This window comes from Thamnophis sirtalis, unplaced genomic scaffold, assembly GCF_051295495.1.
Source record: "Thamnophis sirtalis isolate CommonGarterSnake01/CBP01778 unplaced genomic scaffold, rThaSir2_p1.2 scaffold_6, whole genome shotgun sequence".
Taxonomy (NCBI): Eukaryota; Metazoa; Chordata; class Lepidosauria; order Squamata; family Natricidae; genus Thamnophis; species Thamnophis sirtalis.
The window spans coordinates 124,039,288-124,066,763 of record NW_028261386.1 but is presented as its reverse complement, the minus strand read 5'-3'; the positions used below and the strand labels follow the sequence as shown (position 1 = coordinate 124,066,763).

The window sequence follows — 27,476 nt, the reverse complement described above, 5'->3', positions numbered from 1 at the left end:
TTAATCATCATAAGGGTTATCCTCTATATCCTCCACCACCAACTCATCTTCTTTTTTGTGAGAGGCAGAAGGCACATATCTCAACTGCTCTTCCTCATCACCAGTAAAGTCATCTAAAACAGCCACCCCATCTTCTTTTCTATGAGGAAAACGCTCCAACTGTTTAGAGTCTGACCTTTCCCTTTTCATGAATAGTTTTGGCACGGTTAGCTCTTGTCCAGGCTTTACCCCAGTTGCAAGTTCAGCTTCTTCTTCATCTCCTTCATAATCATCTAAGAAAACCACCCCATCTTGTTTTCTGTGAGGAAAACGCTCCAACTGTTTAGAGTCTGACCTTTCCCTTTTCATGAATAATTTTGGCACAGTTAGCTCTTGTCCAGGCTTTACCCCAGTTGCAAGTTCATCTTCTTCTTCATCTCCTTCATACTCATCTAAGAAAACCACCCTATCTTGTTTTCTGTGAGGAAAACGCTCCAACTGTTTAGAGTCTGACCTTTCCCTTTTCATGAATAGTTTTGGCACGGTTAGCTCTTGTCCAGGCTTTACCCCAGTTGCAAGTTCAGCTTCTTCTTCATCTCCTTCATACTCATCTAAGAAAGCCACCCCATCTTGTTTTCTGTGAGGAAAACGCTCCAATTGTTTAGAGTCCCACCTTTCCCTTTTCATGAATAGTTTTGGCACGGTTAGCTCTTGTCCATACCTTTCCTTTTTCATGAGTTGTTCTGGCACGGTTAACTCCTGTCCAGGCCTTTCTTCAATTATAATTTCGGGTTCCTCATCACTTTCATACTCATGATGCAAGACCACTACAACTTCTTTTTTACAAGGTAAGGGTAGGTCCTGGGTCATGGAGATTGAAGTTTGACTTTGAACAGATGCTAATTCTGATTTCCCCTCAGTTGTATCGTTCTCTTCATCCGGGAAAGCCTTCATATATTCCATAGTACCCATAGAGGTCCTAGGTTCTGACGTCATCTTAACAGAAGTTGTATCTGACTTTAGTATGCTTTCACGGGATTTCCTGCTGAGTCTTTTTGAATGGCCTGAGGTACTTGCTGCAGGAGGTATCATAGATATTGTGAATGAGGAATTAATACTCTGTAACAAAAAATGTATTATGAAAGACAGTATTAATGATGGCAGTTCAACAACATTCTTCCATTTCCTCTCGTAATCTGAATACACACTATGTATCTGAGATAAAGACAGTGTACATCTGATTTTAAAAGTCTTATCATCTATTATCATGATCACTCATATTCCTTTTGAAATCTACAATTTAAATAATCTTTGGATTCATTAGCTATAAACCATCCTTCCACATAGCCTTCAAACTCTGCTTTGGGACAATTTTAAAATATATAGAGAGATTAATATAATTCCCAACATCCTAAATCAGCTTGTAAGAATTGTGATCCCAAACCAAAATTCAAGCCTTACTGTCTTGTAATCACTTCCTCTCTAAAGATTGTAAATATCTAAAGCATCTGTTCATTTCCTCCTCCTAATTATTGCAGCATGAAGACAAGCATTCCAGAGGGCACTGGAGTGAGGGAAAGGGACTATAAGATCCAACCTTTTACCCAGCTTCCTCAAGTATCAAATCTGGGGACCTTCCCAACCATACAACTGGAGTTGTATTCTTCTGATATTGTAAGCAGGAAGGCTCAAGTACAATCATATGCAAAAACCGTCACATAATTCTCCATTTAGCAACTACTTCACTTAATGACTGAGTTGCTGGTCCTAACTGTGGTCACTAAACAAGAACTAAGTATACAGTTTTTGAGACAGGTGGGGACTGAGGCCTCAATCTAGACATTCAGCTGCTATGGGTTCAACAGCTTTAGTACTGTATCCAATGAATTTCTGACAGAAAGAGTAATTATATCAGGTCTCCTTTATGAACATCTGATATTTTTTAACAGCCTGTGTAATGCAGCCTTTTCCCAGACAAAAGGGGTATAAGGTATTTCAGAGTGGGTTACTCCCTACTATTGGAATTTATTAAAAGGGCCTTAAGTATCTTAAAGGCAAACGACAATGAAACTGTACTTTTTATACTTTGCATTTGTCTAGGAACGAATGAAATGAAGAAAATAACAGAATTGGGGGGGGGGGGTCTCCAGAGAAATTAGCCAAATATGTTGCTTGTGATGCATTTTTTCTAAAAAATAGCTGGAACCACACAAAGGGCAAGGGTTCATGCCAAAACCTCTAAACTCTGAGAGTTTTGAATGAGTCTTCATGTAGCTGGCACATCCTGTTTGAGCAAATCACGAAGACCGTGATGAAGATTCTATATTAATTTCTCTACCACCTGTCAATAGAAATGCTAATAACTGAAAGGGTCATTGTGATAAAATGCCTATCAAAGATCAGGTTAGTACAGAACACACACTACCAAAGGAGGAGGAGGAGGAAGAAAAAGAAGACGAAAGAAATTTTCTTGTTTAGAGAAAGAAATGTCATCAAATACTCCTTACCCCTGATGAAATACTTGGAGATTGCCAAGGCACGATGGTGTTGGTTATTACATATACAGAAGCATTAATGTAGTTTTTTGTTGCCTGGACTGATGATGTTTGCAACAAGGGTATTAAAGCAAGTATGAAAAATGCTCCAATATTGCAAGCCCCCGCTACTAGGAAGGCAGTTGTATAATTGCCATATGCATCATACATTACACCTGAAACAAAAATATGTTGTTTACTTTGGTGCTTCCTTTCCCAAAACAGAATTTTCTTTCAAATGATACCATACATTCCAGTATCAAAAAGATTTAAGTAATCACAGCATACACCTTCCTGATCCCAAAAGCTATTCAGCTGGTCCTTGCTTAACTGCTAATTGGAACTGAAAACGCCATAATTTAGCAACATAGTTTTATATAAAAAAATAGCAACCATACCACTTAGCTGCAACAGTTCTTGCAATCCCCAGTTACCAATGTTAAGTGAGAACTGTGCAGTTCGTTAAGCGAGAACCTCTTATGAGCATAGCTTCTGACTTCCTGCTGGCTTCCCCACTGACTTTGTGAGCAGCCAGCCAGAGAAATTCTTATCACATGACTGCAAGATGCTACAATGGTTGTAGGTACGAAGTCCCATTGTAACTACCCTTGTTCAGTGCTGTCATAAGTTCAAATGGTTGCTAAATGAGTAGTCATTAAACAAGGAGTACCTATATAGGCATACATAGAAAAGAAAGAGGAAAAAAGACCTAACTAGTGGCGGTAAGTATGGCAAAGCATCATTAAGTCTCTGTTCTTATTATGTGCAGACCTTATTGTGTCCTGCCACTCTGTTCTGGGTGGGCATGTGTCCTTCTGGGCTCCTGAGCAGCTAAGAGGGGTTAAGAAGGGCTCAGAGAACCAAGTGGACGCTGGCCTTGTTGCAGAACCAGTGGAAATACCTAGCAAGGAATATTGCCGTTATCTGAACAGGAATGGACCTGCCTGACCAGAGGAAACGGACAGGGTCTTTGGGGCTGTAAGCTCAGCCCCGTTCTTTAGATCCATGTCCCTCTTTGCTGATTAAACTGGTTCAGGGGATTATGTGAGGAGGTTTTAGCGATGGTCAGTTTGCCTCACCTGCTCCTCAAGAAGCCAGGCAAGCGTGAGATGGGGGTGAGGCATCCATCCTTGCCCTGTTTGACCTCTCTGCAGTTTTTGATACCATTGACCATGGAGTCCTTCTGGATTGAGTTTGATTGAGGGTGGGCGATAAGAGTGCTGCTCCAGTTCACTTCCTTTCTCCGGGGCTGATTCCAGGTGAGAGTAGTTGGGGAAGAGAGATCTGAGGGACTGCTTCTTCCTCATTATATGTGCTTGTCCTACCAGAGAAAGCAGGCTGCATGTCCCAACTATTAGGGAATTAAACTTGGGTCTCAGAAGGCAGACTGTCTTTGGTGTGGCCCTCCCATTTTGAGATATTTTACCCCCAGAAGTGAGGCAAAGTCCATCCTGTTCAATATTCAAGTCCCTCAGGACCTGGCTGTACCATCAGACCTGGGGGGTCCTAGCAGACTGGGGAAATCCTGTGATGCTATTGTCAGGCCTGCAGCCGATTCCTTTTAGGATCTTTGGCCTGCCACACTAATATTCTTTTCTACTATGCTGTTTCATTAGTAGGGAATTGGGAGGGGGAATAGTTAGAAGTAGAATGTATTGTTATCAAAATAAAATTCCTTTCTAGGAAGCCAAGGTCATCTTTTGTTCTCTACCTCTCTGAGCCTGACCGGAACTGGATGGGTGAAACTGCCAGCATGGCAGTGGAATATTGGACCATGTGATGGACTTGTGGGTGTGGAGGCAAGATTGTGAACTTTCAACTGGGTGCGGAAACCCAGGAAGCTTTCAGATTCAGGTTTCTACATATGTGCCAACATGTCTCTCTTAATAAATTGGAACTTTGAGGAATATTCTGCCTTGGACTCTGATTTAATTTTGGATGATATTTGGAACGCTGACAGCTATCTCACTGTGGCTCATATCATTCCCCTTGCTTGGGTGCCATTTTATTGTTTTGAAACATGACTGTGTTTAAATATTTATTGGTTTCTCTTTTTAATTCACTGCTGTATGCCATATTTGTGAGATTTGCAGGCATACAAATATAATAAGCAAATAAATACTCAGGCAGGCCTTGGGAAGAGTCAGTTCTTGGACACATTAGCAGTATAGTTTTCTCCAGGCTCAGTGTTTTTTACAGACAAATCGCATTAACTGGTTTACCTGCAAAGAGTGGACCCAAACAGCTAATTGCATTGACAGCCATCACAAATCCCCATGCAGGAGGCATTCTTTTTCCCACCAAATCAAATGTAAGGATAGGTAGGAGAACATAGTTTCCTGCGTCGAAAAATCCCAAAAAGGAGCAAACGGCTATAAGATGTGTAAAAGATGTGCAATAAGGAATAAAAAAGTAGGCCACACCTGAAAAATAAAACATGAAGGACACAGATTTCAATATGAACCAAATGTATTTATTTACTCTATGATGTAAACTAAGATAAAACAGCACTCATCAGGCTTTGCCACTGCTAATTTCCAATATTTTAGTTCTGCTTACCCAAAATTTTGTTTCTCAAGTATGATAGTAATGCATCTTCTGTGCCTCATATTAAGGGTTAACCTATGCATTGGCTCCAAGTGCCCAAGGGTCTTCTGCTAGAGTGCCATAAAGAAATTACTGTATTTTTCAGAGTATAAGACGCACCAAAGTATAAGACGCACCAAGGTTTTGAAGAGGCAAATTTAAAAAAAAAGTTTTTGCACTCTGCAAACCTCCCAAAAATGGCCCATTTTTCACAAAAACGGACCTGTTTTTTTAAAAAAAAGGTCATGAATAGCCCTTAGGAGGCTTGTAGAGTGTTCCTGGGGAGTGAGTCGGGGGCAAAAAATGAGCAAAAAACAGCCCATTTCTTGTGAAAACAGGCCCTTTTTTGTCAAAAAAAAGGGCATTAGAAAGCTTATAGAGTGCTCCCGGGGGCTGGGAGGGCAAAAATGAGCATAGAATGGCTCATTTTTTGCTCATTTCTGCCTTCCCCAGCCCTCAGGAGCTCTCTGAAAGCCTCCTACAAGCTATACACGACCATTTTGGTGAAAGGGGTGGGGTTTCAGGTGGCAAAAAATGCTGTATTCAGTGTATAAGACACACCCATATTTTCAGCCTCTTTTTTGAGGGAAAAGGGTGCATCTTATACTCCAAAAAATACAGTAGGTTCTCCCATGAGAACCCACCTCAGGTGTCAGATTCCATTCTCCTAATTCCTAATTTCTACTCATCATGTTCCAGTGAGAACTGGAATTCCAGCCATCACACGAATGGCCTCAAGAAGATTTGGCAATAATTAACTTAAGGCACAGTGTTAACTTGTAGTTGTGCTGATATAACTCATATGTGCAAGAAATGACACTCTAGATGTTTCTAGGTCTAAAACCATAATTTCTCAGGCAAAAAACATTCAGAAGCTAACTGTGAAACTTACCAACACATAATATGGATGCCATGGTAACAATGCCCCGGTTGACACTTTTAATAGCATAAATTTTTACAAACAGAAGACAACCAATCATGCTGCTTACTCCAAGTCCCACCATAATGTAGGATGCTTTTTCCACAGGAATACGCAAATCATGTGCAAGTTTTATCTGCAAAAAAGAAAATGAAGCACGATTTTTAACATGTCGGGTTTAAAGTATTCTGTTTAGTGAACACTAGTCATAATTAAGCTAACCTAGTAATTAAATATAGCCGCAAATTCAGTCATACTTGTTTAAATATTTATGCAAATAGTTAGCAAAAAAAAATAGATGTAACTGACTGACAGTTCAAACATTTCATACTCCTCTCCTGATAAGTCTATCTTCATTGGATACATTAGTGTTCTCCAATTTGGTGCCTCCATAATGCATTGCCAAAAATCAAACTGACAGGGGACTATGGGATTTAACCCAATATATGAAGGCGGCACCAAATTTAGATCCTTTGGCAATGACACGATGTTTTCTTCAAAAATTATTCCTCAAAAGTAATTGACCAAGTATTATTCAAGTTTTGAAAGTTAGTACAGTCAAGACTGCAGTTGGTGTATCTGACACTATTGAAATAAATGTACACTTATTCTCAGTGACCACTTACCTATTATGGACAAACGACAATCTTACAGCTACTAAAAATAAATCAACTTGGCCCAAATTGATGTAGCCCTTCTCCAAAATTGAGTTACGGATTAAAACTGGTAAAAATTGAATGTTTAGCCACATGTCTTAAAATAGTTAGAATTAGCTGATAAATCGGGGTAGTCTGGGTATGTATTTATCCCAATCCTGTATTGGAGGGAGCCCCTTGTGGAGTACTGTGAAGCCGTTACCATGGCAACTCCACTGTGCTGTACAGTAGAAGCCATTTTAAGGCACAACATCTTTACAGAACTTGAATCCAAAAGGCATACATTCACTGTCAAAAGTACTGTGACTTGACACTATAGATATAATATAACACACTCCATTTGTGCAAGTACCATGCACACATACCTAATGCTCATTTAAATGGAGTGTGTGTATGTGCTTGGCTGGTGCTCATGCAAGTGAAGATATGCGTGGACACACACACACACACACGAGCCGCCATTACCATGGCCTGGTTGCAAACCCTCAAAGCCCACTAGTGGGTCATGGCCCACAGGTTGGGGACCCTCGTTCCAAGCTATAACAGAAAAGCCAAAAAAAAAAAAGATAATGGCAACTTACCATATGCACAAAAGGTATGTAGAATCCAAATTTTGCTAATCCAAGAGAACCGACCCATATCTCAAAAATACGATTTTTCCATAAAGCTAAATCGACTATAAACCCTCTTAGAGGCGATGTGTTAAATTTGTCAACTACACTTGGATGAGTTCTATCTGTAAAATACAAAGTAAAAAAAAAGAGAAATTATTACTGTGTACGCAATACTGATTAATTTCACCAGAAAGCAATAAATACAACAGTTATGTGCAACACGGATAACATAAAAAGTGCATCACAAATGAGCACAGGACGGATTTGTGCGATGTTTAAGCCATTATTTTGAGGATGATTGCAAAAAATGATTTTATATACCACAAGAACCTCTGTTAACATGTCTTGCTGGACACAGCTGGAGCAGGTATAGGCATTAGAGAGAATGAGTTCCTTGTACACAAAAAGTTTACTTTTATCATGAATAGGAATCACACCGGGATTTTTTTTCCTACCCTGGTGCCTACAATTTCCGAAATGCAGCCAGTATGTTCGGTGGGAAAGGCATAAGGGAATGGCCTAGAAAAACATGAGGAAAAGCCATTACCAAGGCAATAGCAATAGCAGTAGACTTATATACCGCTTCATAGGGCTTTCAGCCCTCTCTAAGCGGTTTACAGAGAGTCAGCATATTGCCCCCAACAATCCGGGTCCTCATTTTACCCACCTCGGAAGGATGGAAGGCTGAGTCAACCCTGAGCCGGTGAGATTTGAACCGCTGAACTGCTGATCTAGCAGTAGCCTGCAGTGCTGCATTTAACCACTGCGCCACCTCGGCTCTTATCAAACAAGCGTGGCTTAAGTCCATTCCAAGAAACTAATTTCAGTAATCATCTCAGACACACCCCTCTCTACGTCGCACAAAGATAAAATGAGAGCAAAACGAAGCACATTGGGAATTGCAAGAATTTTTTACTATAGCTCTTTGAATAAAAGTAATTTTAGACCTAAAGTATGTGTCATTGATTTCTAAGTCTAGTCTACTTGGCAAGGCTGACTGGATAACAGGAGCTGCAATTTACTGTATTTTTCAGAGTATAAGACGCACCGGAGTACAAGACACATCAGGTAAATTTTAAAAAAAAGTTTTTGCACTCTGAAGACCTCCCAAACCTCCTGCATGCCTCATTTGTGAAAAACGGGGCATGCAGAGAGCTTCAGAGGCCTGCAAAGTGCTCCTGGGGGCTGGGGGGGGGGGGGAATGAGGAAAAAGTGGTCTGCATTTCGCCAAAAGAAAGGGCATGCATAGCCTTTAGGTACTCCTGGGGGCTGGGGGGGTGTAACAAGCAAAACAGGCCCTTTTGCCACAAAAAGGGCACACGTAGCCTTTAGAAGGCCTGCAAAGTGCTCTTGGGGGCTGGGGGAGGGGGGACGAGCAAAAAACAGTCTGGTTTTTTGCTCATTTTTGCCCACCCCAGCCTCCATTAGCACTTTGCAGGCCTCCCAAACCCTCTGCACGTCCATTTTTGTGAAGGGGCGGGGTTTCAGAGGCCAAAAATGCTGTATTCAGTGTATAAGACACACCCAGCTTTTCCCCTTTTTTCGAGGGGGGGGGGAAGGTGCATCTTATATTCTGAAAAATACGGTAACTCAATTTTCCCTAGGTTAAGGAAATTTGTTCTAGATGCTTGACACAACTACTTAGTTGCTTTCATTTGCAATTTGCATTCCTGGAAGCAAACAGCATGGGTGATTTAAGAAATGAATTGAGTTGCTTTAGTGCAGTCCTATGCCTCAAGTTCTGGGGTGTTAAACTGAAAACAGTCTTTTTTCCAAGCACGTGTTTACCCAAATCTTAACAGGTTTTACTGAAATGAAAAAGACAAGAAACATGAATTTCAGGAATTAAACTACAATATTTCCCAGAAGAACGGATTTGTCTTTTACTATAAGGCATACTGATAGGGTCTCTCCTAATTAATATGTCCCAGCTTTTCTGTTCCCCAAAGCTGCCCTATAAATTTATTAAATAAAATAAGCAGTCAGTGACAGGTCTCTTTACTGACAATAACTGAGCTAGCCCTTTCCTGAATTCTTATCATCTGAAAACCCAAATTAGATTGGAGACAGAATGATAAATGAGAGGGATGATAAAAGTAATTTTGGACGAATAGAAGTTAACAAAAAATCTACAGTGGAATACCTGAGATCTGGGGGTAGGGGTGGGATAAGGATCAAACACGCTGACTTCCTTAAGTTCTAGCTATTGCCAGGCCACATGGGTCTGATCTTGCAGTTATATTCAGCTTCTTTAAATAGCTTTATCCTGAAGGAAATCAACCCTGACTGTTCTTTAGAAGGACAGATACTGAAGCTGAACCATAAATATTTTAGCCATCAAATAAGAAGAGAGGACCCTGATGCTGGGAAAGACTGAAGGCAAAAGAGAAGGAGACGGCAGAGGATGAGTGCCATTGATTCAGTGGGCATGGTTAGAGTCTGGGAGACAGTGGAGAACAGGAGAAGACAGGGAGGTGCGAAATAATCTCTGATAGACAAATGTCACTACAATCATTAATAACCAGAATCTGAATTTAATAAGTACATGGTTGTGAAACTTACAGAAGACTTAAGATGTGTCAAGTTCTTATCTACTCACATGTCCAATGAATTTATGACTTACAAGACATACATTTTCTGCTCTGTTCCATATTATTAGCTGCTACATCACATCCACATCCAGATGCAGAAAATTTGAATTAGATATTACAAGACCAGGGAAACTAAACGTATAAACCACCTTTTCAAAACAGTCCTAGGATGCATTGGTAATCCATCCTTCCGAGGTCGGTAAAATGAAGACCCAGATTGCTGGGGGCAATACGCTGACTCTGCCAACCGCCAAGAGAGGCTTTTAAAGCACCGTGAAGAGGTATATAGGCCTGGGCGCTAGTGCTAGGATTCCATCTATAGTCAATGGTTACATATCACCTTATTAAAGACTTGCCCCAATTTAAATAAAATTAGAAAGGGTCTTTGGAAAACAGTCCAGGAAAGGAAGCTGAGATAATGGAGGGTCACATTTTAATTTAAGCAATGCACCATTTGTTGTACCACTCATATAATTTCCATTTGCTGTCTGAGACTGTCCATTGGGGCCTTCAGTCTACAACCAGCATCCCAGATTGAGATCAAATTGCAACCATGGTTGAAATAGTTGTCCTAAATGTTGGATTTACTTTCTTTTCATTCCCGTGTTGCTACTTATTTATTGGGGGGGGGGGGCAGGGATGTATAGTTGTGTTGTGTCTGAGTAATTGTGTAGGAGAATTCAGAAACCTGAAAAGAACTCTTTGGGGTACTTTGTATCCTTATTTTACCCAATATGGATTCTCTCCCCCCCCCCCACACACACAGGAAAAAGGAGATATTTAATTTAAAATGCCCAAAGCAGATACATACGGTTGTGAAGGGGCCTGTAGGCTAAGGCAGCAATGACACATATGGCTAACATAGCACTATAGGCCCTTAGGCTGCCTCTCCATTCCAGCTTATGGATGAGAAAGGGCTGCAGTTGATTTAGGATGACCGTCCCTGCAGCCCCTCCAGCCATCACCAGGCCAGTAGCCAAAGCACGGTTGCTGCTGAAATAGAGGCTAACCATTATCAGACCTATCAAGAAACAAAGAGAAATTGAAAGCAGTTGTTTTATATTGAAGTCCAGTCACATCACCCTCTGTTTTATTTAACATGAAAAAGGGATCTGGGAAAGGAGAAAGCTTAAACGTTGCTTTTCATCTGACACAATTAAAAACCATGCTACTATTTCTAATGAGTTTTGTTAGGAATTTAATCTAACGGTTGGGTTGGCAATATATAAATCATGTAGCAATGTTGTAATTGTTTCTTTAAATCATACGGTAAAATGTGATTGGTTGCTGTTTTTCCTCAATCGGCCATAAGAGGGAGCCAGAATGACTGCTAGCTCTCTGTTTGTTAGATGCTGGGCTGATCTGATCTGAGTGTCGTGAGCTAGTGTAAGTTTTGCAACAGTTAGCAAACCGACTGTTTGTATGATTATGGACTATGTTATTTGGATTATCCCTTAACTGAAAGTCATTGATGACGGACTGTCTTATCTGTTTATGACTTGGACTGTTTGATGGACTCTGATACCTCTATTTCCACAAAAGGAAAAGCCTACTTAAACTGCAGCGTCTCTGTATCAGGGGTGGGTTCCTACCGGTCCTTGCGGACCAGTTGGTCGGTGAACCTGGAAGCAATTAACTTCCGGGAAGACCCCCTCTAAGGTGCGGCTAGAACTGGCCACCCGCAAAGGACCTCCCCAGACTTGTTTTGTTGAGCACTGGGCGACTGACGGTAGTTTGCGCCGGCCGCTCAAACTAGCACCAGTCGCCCCGTTTTCAGCAAAGCAAGCCCGGGGAGGCCCTTTGTGGGCGGCCAGTCCTAGCCGCTTGCGCCCAGCACTGCAGCTGAGGTGAAGCCCCAAAGCCCCCGCTGCCACCAGAATATCTTCTGCCGCCACCTCCTCCTCCTCCTCCAACAGCACTGCCAGATTTGCCGTCTGACACTGCGGCTGAGGTGAAGCTGCCAAAGCTCCCGCCACCACCCCCGCCCATGGCAGTGACACATCCCCTTCCGCTCCTGAACTGGGCACCGCGTTACTCCTGTCCCCTCCTCCTTCTGTTTCAAAAACAGAAGAAATGTGTGACAAAATTTGATTTTAATGTAAAGCATTACCTGGAGCGTAGGCCAGACTTGATCCCACGCCGACAATGATTCCCCGGGTGAAAAATAGATATTTAAATTTGTCGGCATATGATGACCACACTAGACCACCTATGGTCACCAGGTCTCCAATCACTGCCACTTTGATGGCTCCGTACCTCACCACCAGTTTCCCGGACAGGGGAGCAAGCGTCATCATCAGAGCGTGGCTGATGGATCCAACCCAAGCTTAAAAAGACAAAGGCATTTAATTAAACATATAAAAAAATATCGTAAAAAAATAGCAGTAGACTTAGACTTAGCAGTAGACTTATATACCGCTTCATAGGCCTTTTCAGGCCTCTCTAAGCGGTTTACAGAGTCAGCGTATCGCCCCCAACAACAATCCGGGTCCTCATTTTACCCACCTCGGAAGGATGGAAGGCTGAGTCAACCCTGAGCCGGTGAGATTTGAACCGCTGACCTGCTGATCTAGCAGTAGCCTGCAGTGCTGCATTTAACCACTGCGCCACCTTGGCTCTTAAAAAAAATGTTATCAACTCCCTTGTATGTTTTACTGATGTAAATGACACCAATTCTTGTGGATTTCAAGAGCATTGACATATAGTTTAAACCATTTGCTTCAAGACTGTTAATAAGCAAGACATAATTATAAACAAAACTGCAGTACAATATATCAAAGCTATGCTGGAAACCTTAATGTAACAATGACCTACCTATCTGCCAGTGACTCGCTTCAAAAGAAGCGACAAGGGGCAGCATGTACACGCCGAAGGCGCTATGGAACCCGCTGAGAAGTAGGCAACGGGTAGCCGCCGCCGCCACAACCACCCAGCCCCAACCTCCATCCGGAGGGGGTTGGTTAAGTGGTATACTAAAGAAATTTCTCACTCTCCTCATGCCTGGGAACAAAGAATTGTAGAGAAGAAAAACAGCATTATTAATCTCTCCAATAGAAAAGATTCAGCACACCTGTCCAATAATCAGAATTTTCTTACTAAAGCAGCATAAAGCACATAGGAGCAGCCTTTGCATTACACCAGGTCAGCAAACATTTCAAACTTGTGGCAGTGCTCAACAAGGGGCACTTGCAATTGGTCTGCAGAGTTCTGGCCATCGCACCGCCTCTGCAGTTACACAATGGAGATCTGGGTGGCGCTTGGCACTTGGTTTGCACTTGCAATGCTGCAGCAAGCTGCTGTGGTGCTAGTGCAATTTCTGAAGTTTCCTGCTGACTTTCCAGTAGGAAAGTCAATGGGGAAGCGACAGGGGTGGGTTTCTCGCCCCGTTCCAACCGGATCGGTTGGAACGAGGCCGGCGGCGTCCTCGCGCACGCAGCAGCGCGCGTGTGCACGCACGCGGCGTCCTCGCGCACGCACGCGGCGCGCGCATGCGTATTAGCGTCTGCGCGATGCTCCAGCTGCTCCTGGAGGATCGCGCAGGCGTTCTGCGCATGCGTGGAAAGCGCGAAATTCAAAAAAACCGGGTAAGGAGCGGGTGCGGGTGTGCGGGCGCGCGCGGGCGCGGGGGGGGGCTTCGCCGTTCCCGGAAGTTACTTACTTCCGGGTTCGGCGACCAACCGGATCGCAGGGACCGGTGCGAACCGGTTGAAACCCAGCCCTGGGAAGCGAGCAGGAAGTTGGAAGTCACTGTCATGTAAGGTCGGTGTTTAATGATCCACACAATGGTCTCTTAATGATGAAAACTGGGATCGCCATCCCTAAGCAGCACAGTCACAGGAAAACGCCCCACTGCATTGCTTACCAATGGCAATTCCAGTCCCAATTGTCTTTATAACCCGAAAAATTCCCTGTACTGCCTTGCTGGCAAAGCTGGACTTGACTATTTATTTACAACTTTTCCTAAGTTATCTAAAAGATGTTACAAGTGTCAATTCCTAGAAGCATAATTTCACAATTAATTTTATAAGACTATAAAAGCTATTATATTCATCAGTGAACATTTCACTCTCAGAGAAATGCTAGGTATAAGAGGATTTTTTTTTAACACATGCCTTGTTTTTGCTGATATTGTCAAGTGGAAATCAAGACATTCAGAAAGTTCACACGAGTAATAAAGATTTATTGCAAGCTTAAGCTCTCTACAAATCTGACCCACTAACAGTCAAGGGAAATGAGTAGAAGAGAAGCATTCAAGGTGGGCTGGACTTGCATGTCTTGTGAACATGCAGGGACTCGTAACTTATAACGCCTTTGACCCTTCCCTCGGGCTCAGCCTGGTTATCTCCTGCAAATATTTCTGATACCAGACAAATGTTCTTAAATCATCCATCGAATCTAACTAAAATATCTTCTACTTCAATTTGCTAACTTTCAATATTTTTAAACTGTAAATTGGTTTTTGATAAAAATAGAGAATATAGTTCTGAGAGAAATCTGTCCCTTAAGAAATCTTCTTTCTGATATTTTTCCCCTGAAACTTATGGATCAATATACTTTTAAATATTTTGTACACATATACTCAAGTTAAAGACTGTTGTCTTACGTGAACGGTCGTTCTCAGGGCGCTGCGAGGAGAGTCCAAGTGTGGGTTAACACAGTCTATCTGCTCTAGGACTGAGTGAGTTTTTTCTCTTGGCCACGCCTCCCTTTGCCTCCATTATTCAGTTTAAAAAATGAGGAACCACCGAGCAGGAAGCCCGTACATCCAGTCATCACCCTCGCATCCGCGAAGACCCAGGGTGGGATTGGACTCTCCTCACAGCGCCCTGAGAATGACCGTTCAGATAAGCCAACGGTCTTTCTTCAGTGTGCTGCTTGGAGAGTCCGAGCGTAGGACATGCCCAAGCTATAGTGTCCCCAGGTGGGAAGAAACTTGAGTCTCCGGAACATTGTTTTATTTGTTTTGTTTTTTTGTAGGGTTTTTTGGGTTTTTTTGGTTTTTCCCCCCCCCTATATTTTCCTATATTAATGATGAAAACAATAAAATATTGGATTATCTAATTTGTCAGCATTAGGAATAGTTAACTGAATATGTGCACCATATGATGAACAAAATTAGTTTTTTTTTGTTGTTGTTTTTTTTGTGGGGTTTTTTTGTTTTTCCCCCCCTATATTTTCCTATATTGATCATGAAAACAATAAAATATTGGATTATCTAATTTCTCAGCATCAGGAATAGTTAACTGAATATGTGCACCATGTGATGAACAAAATTAGTTTTTTTGTTTTTCTTGTTTTGTTTTTTTGTGGATTTTTTGGGGGGGGGTTGTTTTTCCCCCCTATATTTTCCTATATTGAGCATGAAAACAATAAAATATTGGATTATCTAATTTCTCAGCATTAGGAATAGTTAACTGAATATGTGCACCATGTGATGAACAAAATTAGGGGTTTTTTTTTGGTGTTTTTTTTGTTTTTTTGTGGGGGTTTTGGGGTTTTTCCCCCCCTATATTTTCCTATATTGATGATGAAAACAATAAAATATTGGATTATCTAATTTGTCAGCATTAGGAATAGTTAACTGAATATGTGCACCATATGATGAACAAAATTAGGTTTTTTGTTGTTGTTGTTGTTGTTTTTGTGGGGTTTTTGGGGTTTTTTTTGTTTTTTCCCCCCTATATTTTCCTATATTGATCATGAAAACAATAAAATATTGGATTATCTAATTTCTCAGCATCAGGAATAGTTAACTGAATATGTGCACCATGTGATGAACAAAATTAGTTTTTTTGTTTTTCTTGTTTTGTTTTTTTGTGGATTTTTTTTGGGGGGGTTGTTTTTCCCCCCTATATTTTCCTATATTGATCATGAAAACAATAAAATATTGGATTATCTAATTTCTCAGCATTAGGAATAGTTAACTGAATATGTGCACCATGTGATGAACAAAATTAGGGGGGTTTTTTGGTGTTTTTTTTGTTTTTTTGTGGGGGTTTTGGGGTTTTTCCCCCCCTATATTTTCCTATATTGATGATGAAAACAATAAAATATTGGATTATCTAATTTGTCAGCATTAGGAATAGTTAACTGATGCTGCATTGGTTTGCAAGTCCTTAAAACAGCTACACTTTATTCTGGAATCAATCATACAGCTTCTGCACAAAAATGCATTTCATTTGAAGAAGTGCAGAGTTCCCTGCCTTCAAAAATCTGTGTGGTATTTTTAAAAGCAATAGCAATAGCAGTAGACTTATATACCGCTTCATAGGCCTTTCAGGCCTCTCTAAGCGGTTTACAGAGAGTCAGCATATTGCCCCCAACAATCTGGGTCCTCATTTTACCCACCTCAGAAGGATGGAAGGCTGAGTCAACCCTGAGCCGGTGAGATTTGAACCGCTGAACTGCTGATCTAGCAGTAGCCTGCAGTGCTGCATTTAACCACTGCGCCACCTTGGCTCTTTCCCAGTTTAAAAGAAACATTGTAGCAGTTTACTGTTTATTTAAAACCAAAATGGGCAACCATCTGAACATAAACTACATTTAACACGTGGTCTAATTTTATACAACCCCCAACATGTGTTATTTTCCTTTCTCTCCTTTTCCAAGGGATTCATGGAAAACAAAGAGGACCAGCAGGTTGAAACTAGGATGCCTGTCACAGATTGTTCTCTGTTTCATGTCCTGCACAGCTTAGTCTTTCCAAAGAGGTATTCAAATTCTTTTCTCTACCCATATTCCTCACCCACACAATATTCATAATTTCAGGCATGTCCCTATACAAGCCTGCAAGCAACCATTATTACTACAAAGCAAATTGACGGTCCTACCACCTTTGCACCAAAGTTGGCATTTGAATTTTTGAACATTCCAACTGCTGTTGAACAATAAAACCATAGTCACATTCTCTGATTTAATGCATAGAATAATAAGGTTGGAAAGGACCTTGAATATCTTTTAGCCCAACCTCCTGTTCAAGGCAGGACTTAATTTACCTAATTAATACATTTTGTAGGTGCTCAAAAGCATCTTGTTTCAGTTTTTTTGAATATGCTACCAGTTTAAAAGTATCATGGAAATCATCGATTGAACCAATTTCTTTCCCTTTCTAATCAAAGTGTAGAAATATCTAATCATCGTTAACAGTGTTAACAAACCAAAGGTCCTTTTACAAAAGGCATCGGGACTTCGCTTTTCATATCTCATCCAAGAGGCAGTTCTTCAGTTCGGACCATGGATGAGAAGCGAAAGATCTTCAAGGGGAAAAACCAAACGCAGCTGCCTTTTGAAAAAGCCCCTTTGGGCTAACCAGGACCTGGATGGCCGAGAATCTCCAAAGCCATTAAGCGTCAACAACAGGATTTCTTAAATAACACGTGCTTAAATCAGTGTTTCCCAAACTTGGCAACTTGAAGATGTCCGGACTTCAACTCCCAGAATTCTGGGAGTTGAAGTCCGGACATCTTCAAGTTGCCAAGTTTGGGAAACACTGGCTTAAATAATGCCAAAAGCTCTGTGGCCAATCAGTTCAAAGTTGAGTTTCTCAATAAATGTGCTTCGGCAGGATGATGAACCCAGGGGTCGTACGAAGTCCAATTCAGTTCAGTTCTAGATAGATAGATAGATAGATAGATAGATAGATAGATAGATAGATAGATAGATAGATAGATAGATAGATAGATAGATAGATAGATAGATAAGTAATTAAGTAGGTAGGTAGGTAGGTAGGTGGGTGGGTGGGTGGGTGGGTGGATGGATGGTTGGTAGGTAGGTAGGTAGGTAGGTAGGTAGGTTGATAGATAGATAGATAGATAGATAGATAGATAGATAGATAGATAGATAGATAGATAGATAAGATAGATAGATAGATAGATAGATAGATAGATAGATAGATAGATAGATAGATAGATAGATAGATAGATAGATAGATAGATAAGATTAGATAGATAGATAGATAGATAGATAGATAGATAGATAGATAGATGATAGATAGATAGATAGATAGATAGATAGATAGATAGATAGATAAGATTAGATAGATAGATAGATAGATAGATAGATAGATAGATAGATAGATAGATGATAGATAGATAGATAGATAGATAGATAGATAAAGATTAGATAGATAGATAGATAGATAGATAGATAGATGATAGATAGATAGATAGATAGATAGATAAGATTAGATAGATAGATAGATAGATAGATAGATAGATAGATAGATGATAGATAGATAGATAGATAGATGATAGATAGATAGATAGATAGATAGATAGATAGATAGATAGATAGATAGATGATAGATAGATAGATAGATAGATAGATAGATAGATAGATAGATAGATAGATAGATTAGATAGATAGATAGATAGATAGATAGATAGATAGATAGATAGATAGATAGATAAAGATTAGATAGATAGATAGATAGATAGATAGATAGATGATAGATAGATAGATAGATAGATAGATAGATAGATAGATAAGATTAGATAGATAGATAGATAGATAGATAGATAGATAGATAGATAGATAGATGATAGATAGATAGATAGATAGATAGATAGATAGATAGATAGATAGATAGATAGATAGATAGATAGATAGATAGATAGATAGATAGATAATCTGAGGAGGGCAGGTCCTTTCTGGAAAAACAGCTGCTTCTGAAATTTGAGCAGCAAGGTTTTATCGAAGCGGGGGCCACAGTGACATAATGGCAGTTAACACTGAAGAAGAGAGCAGCTCAATTTCTAAGAATGATTACATAAAGCAAACCTTGAACTGGGCATTTTTCCGTGTGAATAAATAATTGCTACTGAGCAATTAACCTATTGTGTGCCTATCTTAATACCTCTTTCTTTTCGCTATACCCTACGATAACACCACCGCTAGTCTCCTCCTTTGGAGCTATTCCGTCTCTCTCCTTGTCCCAACAGTTAGGCCGCTAGACGACGAAGGGTGTCCCCGTTATTATGGGATACACAGCTCCTCCAGCGCCTCCTTTGAAGAAGCTCGGCTCTCCCACCGTTCAACACTCCCTACTCCGAGCCCAGCCTTCAAATGCCGCAGCGGAGGGCGCTTAAGAAGAAAGAAAACCACGGCTCCTGTTTTTATTCAAAAGCAATGACGTCAACTTTTAGAACGCTCGCTAGAAAAGTCGGTTGGAGGGGGGGGCGGAGGGCAGGAGAGCGCCGAACTTAAGCCGCGCCGCAGTTCCATAACGGAGGCGGAGAGAAGAAAAAGCGACCACCGTCCATAACAGTATTTCCCAACCGTGGCAACTTGAAGATGTCTGGACTTTAACTCCCAGAATTCCCCAGCCAGCCAGCTGATGGTGTAGACCAGTGTTTCTCAACCTTGGTAACTTGAAGATGTCTGGACTTCAACTCCCAGAATTCCCCAGCCAGCATTTGCTGGCTGGGGAATTCTGGGAGTTGAAGTCCGGACATCTTCAAGTTGCCAAGGTTGAGAAACACTGGTGTAGACAGCTGGCTGGCTGGGGAATTCTGGGAGTTAAAGTCCAGACATCTTCAAGTTGCCAAGGTTGGGAAACACAGATCTATATGGAGATTCTCAGTCATGGTTGTCCCAAAGGAGCTTTTTTTTCAAGAGGCAACTGGATTTTCTGGGGGTTTTTTCCCTCTCCTTTCCTTTGAAGACTTTCACTTCTCATCCAAGAAATGAGCTGAAGGAACTTCTTGGATGAGAAGCGTCTTCAAAGAAAATAACAACAACCAGAAAGTCCAGTTGCCTCTTGAAAAGCAGCCACCATTCTCCAATGAGGGTTTTGTGGAGGCAGCTTATCATTCACTAGCTTGGCTTCAGTGGCATCCCAGGCGTGAAAAGCTGTTGGAAGGGCGAAATAACTGTGAATGGGAAAGAGCCGGAGGTTTTGTTTTTTTTTTAATTTTAAAAAAAGATTTTATTGGTAAAAAGAAAATACAACATCCATAACTTGTAAAAAGCAATACAACTACATTTCGAGATATTCCCATACTATCAAATCATTATAAACATCAAAGGTTAGGTATCTTATTCCTTCCCTCCCTCTTCTCTTCCCTCGTTTCTTCTTTTCCATATCCTTTTCTTCCCTCCCCCCTTACTTCCTTCTTCCCTGCCTTCCCTCCTTTCTTTTCTCCTCCTTCCCCCTCCTTTCCCTCCCTCAATCCCCCCCTCCTTCTCACATACCTTCCCTCCTTCCCTTCCTCTTTCCCTCCTCCTTCCTTTTCTCTTCCTTTCAACTCTCCTTCTCTTTCTTTCCCTCCCTCTTCCCCTTTTACTACCCTCTCCTCTTCCCTCCCTCCTTCCTCCCCCAGTTTCTTCTCTTTCTTCTCTCCTTCTTTCTTCCCACCTCCTTTCCCTTCTCTTCTTTCTCTTCCTCCTCTTTATCCTTCCCCCCTTCTTCTGCCTTTCCTGTTCCTCTCCTTTCTCCTCTCCATCCTGACTTCCCTACTGTCCTCCTTCCCTCCCCTCTAACCTTTGTTACATTTACATATTTTCCTCTGCTGAGGACAACCTGGTTCTCTTTTCCTTTCCTTGCTTAAAGAGGCAAGGATTATAAATCCTCTCGCCTCATCTAAAATGAAGCTTAATTGCTAATTCCATGCAGGTAGTTATAGCGGATTTCCTATCAGCTTTTTTAAGTTTTCCCAACATTGTAGTCTAACAAAATTGCTCGACGGTGGGTTCTCACCCCTAATACATTTCTCCTTTCGCTTCTCTCTCATTTGTTGTATATTGTTCATTTGAGTTATTGATTTAATCGTATTAGGTTAGTCAGCTATCTCTTTTTGTGTCTAAGTCTTCACTGACTCATCAAGCCATTTGTACAGCTTCTCCCAGACTGTATAAAAGTCTGTATTTCATTTGTCGTTAATTCGCATCGTCAATCTGTTCATTTCTGCTAGTTCTAAAATTTTATTCATCACCATAGTGTTGGTGGGGGCATTTTCACTCTTCCAGCATTGTGCGTAAACAATCCTTGACGCTGTCAAAATATGGACTAGGAGGTATTGGTTGGGTTTGCATATTTTTTGATCTATTAAATAACTGTGAATGGGAAATAGCCGGAGGTTTTGAAAGCTGCCTTTCAATGTTGAGGCTGAGTGAAATTGCAAGGTCGGAGTGAACTCGGTTGTAAAATCCGTCTTTCTAGGCGTTGCTGCTGCTAGTACCATATCAAGCCTGTCATAAGAATGATGGCGTAGACACCCAGCCGGAGGGTAGCACGAACCTGACAAATGGCCAAAGTGGGAGATAAAATAAAGTTCTGACTAGCAATAATATTCCACAAGAGTAATTTTTAGTTCCATTTCTGGAGAGCCACCAAGATATTTAAAGTCATAAACAGTCATCAACTACTATTTCTCAGTCGCCCCCTCCCCCACATTTCTATTCTTGCAGTGGGGATAATCATGAACATTGCAAAGCTGTGGGTAAATTGTTTACTTTTATCTGGAGCTTCTTGGGACGATAGAAATAGACAACGACAAAGCAATTTCTTAAGTGCACGCACTGCCTTTATAAAAAGCCCAACGAAATCTTTTTGAGAGGCTGCTTTGTACAGTCACAGTTGTGCTGAATGCCTCTTTCCCTTTCACCACCATGTAAGCAGTGCAAATGCTGCAGGTATACAGGAGGTTCTCAACTTACAACAGTTCACTTAGTGACCGAAGTTACAGTGGCACGCAAAAAAGTGACATGACCATTTTCCACACTTACGACTTGCAGCATCAACATGCTCATGGGATTTACATAGATACCTGACAGCTGGTTCAGATTTATGACAGTTGCTGTGTCCCGGCATCATGCGATCCATCCTTTTGCGACCTTCTGACAAGCAAAATCAGTGGGGAAGCCAGCTTCACTTAACAACCATGTTACTAATTTAACAACTGCAGTGATTTACTGCAGGAAAAGTAGTAAAATCAGGCAAAACTCACTTAACAGATTTTTCACTTCACACACACAGTTGAGCCCCGAATTTATGTTGCTAAGTTTAGGGCTACCTATACATGTGTAGCCAAGAAGCCCCCTCTGTAGATGATCAGCTTGTCAATTGAGAAATATGTCCTAATTATGTGCAAGTATTTGGTAGCACTTGTGGCAGATTGGCCGAAATGTGCTCAAACTGATCCAATCTTATCATTTACAGAAAACACTGCATGTGACATGGTGGGCAGGCTGGACTCAATTCTACAGGGCGGGGCATAATCTTTTCCTAGGGGGTCACAGCAACACTTGTAATAACAACACAAATAATTCATACACCATTCGAAAGCCCATCAAAAACTGAGTTTATTGACATGATTTAATAGTCAGTATGACCACCATTAGCCCTTCGAACAGCATTCAGACGAGGTGGATAAGAACACAACAAATCTTCAAACAGTTCCGTTTGATTTTCCAGATTTTTCAACACAGTTTCCAAATTCATTCTCAAAGTTTCAACCGAAACAAATTTAACATTTAATAGCTCATTCAATTCAGTTTTTTATGGGCTTTAAAATGAGGTGTCGCGGAAGTTGTAAACTGCTGTCGATCTTGCTGTGACCCCCTAGGAAAAGGTTATGCCCCGCCCTCTGGAAAATCTGGAAAATCAAACGGAACTGTTTGAAGATTTGTTGTGTTCTTATCCACCTCGTCTGAATGCTGTTCGAAGGGCTAATGGTGGTCATACTGACTATTAAATCGTGTCAATAAACTCAGTTTTTGATGGGCTTTCGAATGGTGTATGAATTATTTGTGTTGTTATTACAAGTGTTGCTGTGACCCCCTAGGAAAAGGTTATGCCCCGCCCTGTACATTTTCTCTGTATTACTGAAAAGGTGTTATGTGAGTGTCTTTGTTCACCAAAGCCATGATGGGCAACTGAGATCAATATCTGTGGGCCCAACTGTGATATACAGAAGGCTTTATACAATATAGGATGTAGGAAGAGTACATGATAAATGGCATGGATTAACCTATGGAATGGAAAAAAGAAGGGGGAAGGATGTCATGTTTCTGATTGAAAGTGGTCTGATCTTGTGGAGCAGAGTTGATGTGGTGGCATGGTGGTTAGAATGCAGTATTTGCAGGCTCTACTTCTGCTGATTGCCGGCTGCCAACAGTTCGGCAGTTTGATCCTGACCGGCTCAAGGTTGACTCAGCCTTTCATCCTTCCGTGGTCAGTAAAATGAGGACCCAGATTGTTGGGGGCAATATGCTGACTCTGTAAAGTGCTTAGAGAGGGCTGTAAAGCATTGTATATAAGTCTAAACGCTATTGCTATTATTAAACTGATTCCCTGACAGCTTACAGAAGGCAGTAATAATTTAACAACAGTTAAAGCATCTACAGTAACCTATAATCCATACATTTGAAAACTCTAATGAAGATATAGACTTAATATATAAAAGTGTGTGCTTTGCGCAAAAGTAACCAATGATGATCTTTATACTACAGGTGTCAAACTTGCAGCATCACATGGTCATCATGTGACATTTCGTGATGTTTTCCTCTTCTTGGAGCTGGGTGGGCGTGGCCTGCGTGTGATGCATCTGTCCCGCAGGCCACCAGTTTGACACCCATCTTATACATATATGTAGTTCCATTATAAGTCGCATTGTCTCATACTCGAGATGCAATCATGTGTTGTGTGCAGTACTCAAAATATGTCCCACTGAACTAAGTAGGACATTTTATCAGGTGAATTGATATAGTACAACTTTAGTATTCCCTAGGAATATAACTTAATATAACTAAATTTGTTGCACTTTCTAGTCCAGGGTTGTCAAACTGGAGGCCTCTGAGCGAGATGCGTCACGCACAGGCCACGCCCACCCAGCTCCACTAAGGGGGAAAATGTCATGAAATGTCACATGACAGCAACATGACGCTTATGCACCCAGTTGCATCCTTTCCTCGATCAAGAGGTCCTTCAGACATTCATGCCTTGGTCACCTCAAAATTGGATTATTGCAATGTACTCTACATGGGGCTACTCTTGAAGACCACCCAGGATCTATGGCTGGTTCAAATGCAGTGGGACAGGCAGTAATAGGTACCAGTTCATCATCACTGCTAACTAAGTTGCATTAACTGCCAGTTGGCTTCCAGCAATTCAAGGCACTGGTTATCACATTGATGAAGGTACTCAAGGTCCCCTCCATTAAACACTCTCCTCTTGTGGGACATGGGAAGCATGCTTTCTTGAGTGTGGTATCCAGCCTCAGGAATAGCATTTCCTTAGAGATAAGAAAAGCACCCTCCCTTCTAGGATTTCAGAAACCTTTGGAAACCTGCCTTTGGTCCCAGATCTGGGACTGATATTTACTATTTGTTCAATGACCCCTATTTTGCAATCTATTAGATTGTTTTAGCCTGGGCTGCCTGCGTGAGTCAATGTTTCTATTTTTCCTACTTTTCTAAGTCACTAGATTCCAGTAGAATTGGCCAGTCAACAAATTTAAATAAAAAAAACCAAATGAAATTCATTTATTCGGAAGCATAACTTTCATAGGATGACTGCCAACAAAGTGGGAAGAAAAATAATTGAGGATATCTATCTATCTATCTATCTATCTATCTATCTATCTATCTATCTATCTATCTATCTATCTATCCATAGATTTTCACAGGTACAGGTATGCAGGTCTTGGCATATTCGGGTCTTTTCCTGTGTAAGATTGAGAGTATCTTGGCGACGTTTCAACAAGGTCCCATTACCCAGGTCATTACAACACAAAAGAACAATAGGCACACAGCCAGTACCTCAGCCACACAGGATGTTACGAAAGAGCCGACTAATCTGCAAACATCAACTCCATCAACTAATCAAGATGTTACAGCACTCCACACACCCCCACCAATATTTATAGAAAGACGGCAGCTCCGATCACGCTTTGCTCGCACAAGCATGAAGCCGAAGGCACCAGCCTGAAGATGGTTTCGGTTATTTTTCTATCTATCATCAATCACAGCAGCTGGCACTTGCCATGAACAAATATTTGTACAGACGTTTGTGAATTTATAAGAAATAGCCCAATTACTATGACTGTATTTTGATCATTGGTGTATTTTGTATGCTACTTGTTAAAAAAAAAAAAGCAATTTACAGTAGTTTATGCAAATAAATTATCTTGAACAACGTGGACAATACCAACTTGAAGGATTCATTGAAATAAATTATCCAGAAGGCACAGGTGAAAATATCCACATAGTTCATTTTCAACACACAGAAACTAGACAAAAAGAAACAGGAAAAGTGGGGTTTATTATGTTAAAAGGGTACTTTTATTTTTGAATTAAAAAAGACAGGTCATGTGTTTCATATAATAGGGATAATTGTCTTTTTTATGAAAAAATAAAGCTATGCTCAAAATGCATTCCAACTTTTGGAGGATGTCATATACTCTTTTCGTTTTTTACCACTTCCAATTTTTTTTCAAAAAAAGGAAATAAAAAAATGCTCTTCGTTTTACTTCCATTTACCTTCTATAAAAATGCAAAGGATTGAGTCATGTTGTTTATATCATTTGTATACAATCAGAGACAAGGTATTTATAAATAAATAAACTCAGCTATAAATTTGAACTGTTCTCAAAAGATTAAAAATCCTTTCGCAGTGGTTTAACTTCTGGATGTTTCAAACAGAGCAGAACACTAAGTTTATTTCACCTGACATATTCCCGGGTAAACCTGGCACTGAAGCACTATAAATATATATAAACTCTTCAGAAATTAGCACTTTTAAAAAAGGGTGGCTACTAAATCTAAATCTAAGGCTATTTAAAGCACTAAAATGGGTCCTTTGGAGAAAGGAAAGAAATTGGGACAATTTACTATTCCGATGTATTAGACTGTACAAGAGATGGTTGTTCTGTACTCTACAAGTAAGTACTTTAGGAACCCCAAAGAACTAAGAGCTGAAAAAAACATCTACTGCCTTTCATCATAATTCAAGAAAGAAAACAAAAGAAAAGCCACTTGGCATCACTTTGTAAGCACCATTTTGAAACGTTTTAACTGTCTTGTACTGTTTTAGGAAACAGATGGAGGGAACAATCAGAACATTTAGATCTGTCAAGGCCTTGATAGGATTTGCTGTATTTTTTAGATTTTTCTAGACCAGTGTTTCTCAACCTTGGCGACTTTAAGTCCTGTGGGCTTCAACTCCCAGAATTCCCCAGACAGCTATGCTGGCTAGGGGATTCTGGGAGTTGAAGTCCACAGGACTTAAAGTCGCCAAGGTTGAGAAACACTGTTCTAGGCTGTGTCTCTCGGTGGTTGGTCGATATCTGCAGATCAAAGATGCCTTCGTGTCATTTTGTGCAATGCTACATTTTTTCATGGGCCTTTCACATTCTGCCCTCCTTGTAATCCAGCTTCCATGGTGCAGGCTGACTGTTCACAATAACCAGGAGGACCTGGAGGGCCAGGAGGACCAGGAATACCAGGGGAACCACTGGCTCCAGGTGGGCCTCTTTCACCATCTCGCCCATCAGTGCCATAACTGGCCTTGCCGGGTTCTCCTGCAAAGACAAAAACCAGGCCATGAGTTTAGAAAAAAGCATTTAATTATCATTTTGTTGTCATTGTAAATTTGTCTTATTTGCATGGATGATCTCTCCTGTTAATCTAACCCCATGTAGACAATGCAAAGTATTAGTGGAGGCTTTCTACACAACTGGGTCTTCTGGAAAAGTGAGTCTCCAAAGTCTTAACACAGGACAGTTGTTGCTATAGACCAGGACTGTCAAGAACTCACGACCCACAGGCCAGATGCATCACATGCTGTCCATGCCTGATTTAGCAAAGGGGGGGGGGAGTCCTGATGCATTACATGATGACCCCGTGACGACACGAGTTTGACACCCACGCTATAGACCAATGTTTTTCAAACTTGGCAACTTTAAGGAATATGGCCTTCAACGTCAAGAATTCTTCAGCTAACATGCTAGTTAGGAAATTCTGGGAATTGACCTCTGTGCATCTCAAAGTTTTCAAGTTTGCTGTAGACCCGTGATGGCGAAACCTATGGCACGCGTGCCACAGATGGCACGTGGTGCCATTTCCGAAGGCACTGCCAGCTGATTTTCAGCCTTGAGTTTTGGCGTTTTTCACCCTCCAGAGCTTCAGGGAAGCCTCTGGTGGGAGAAAAACGGCCCAATGGGCAACTTAGAAGTCCATTCCCAAACTTCCGGTTTCTGTGTTGGGCCGTTTTCGTTCTCCCTAGTCTCCAGGAAAGCCATGCACGCATATGCGGGGCAGCAAGGGGGGGTTATGCGTGCATGCGCAGGGGGCATGGTGCTGGGGGACATTAAATTATGGGGGTGGCACCTGAGGCAAAAAAGGTTCACCATCCCTGCTATAGACAGTCATCTTCTGTATGAAAGGGAAGGTTGGATTCTAATTTCCCCCCTTTGCCAACCAATAGACAATAGGTTACTCCAATGAGAAAACATTTTCGCTAAGAGCCGAGGTGGCGCAGTGGTTAGGGTGCAGTACTGCAGGCCACTTCAGCTGACTGTTATCTGCAGTTCAGCGGTTCTAATCTCACCGGCTCAAGGTTGACTCAGCCTTCCATCCTTCCGAGGTGGGTGAAATGAGGA

At 41.2% G+C, this 27,476-nt stretch overlaps 2 protein-coding genes across 2 annotated transcripts in view; both read right to left on the bottom strand.

The window, feature by feature from the left end:
• LOC148045202 (monocarboxylate transporter 10-like) lies at positions 1 to 21,688 on the bottom strand. The gene is made up of 10 exons (XM_087719045.1): positions 21,604 to 21,688; positions 12,694 to 12,879; positions 11,990 to 12,205; positions 10,691 to 10,900; positions 7,256 to 7,410; positions 5,992 to 6,154; positions 4,736 to 4,936; positions 2,487 to 2,689; positions 335 to 1,098; positions 1 to 181 (listed from the first exon to the last, which is right to left on the bottom strand). Exons 1-10 carry the CDS (start codon positions 21,686 to 21,688, stop codon positions 1 to 3), a joined length of 2,364 nt encoding a protein of 787 aa, XP_087575171.1.
• Positions 21,689 to 26,131: 4,443 nt separating this feature from the next.
• COL9A1 (collagen type IX alpha 1 chain) overlaps positions 26,132 to 27,476 on the bottom strand; it is a 96,855-nt gene continuing 95,510 nt past the window's right edge. The window contains exon 36 of the mRNA XM_087719044.1: positions 26,132 to 26,396. Coding sequence (XP_087575170.1) covers positions 26,212 to 26,396 — 185 coding nt within the window. The 3' untranslated portion in view covers positions 26,132 to 26,211. The remainder of the gene's footprint in view (positions 26,397 to 27,476) is intronic.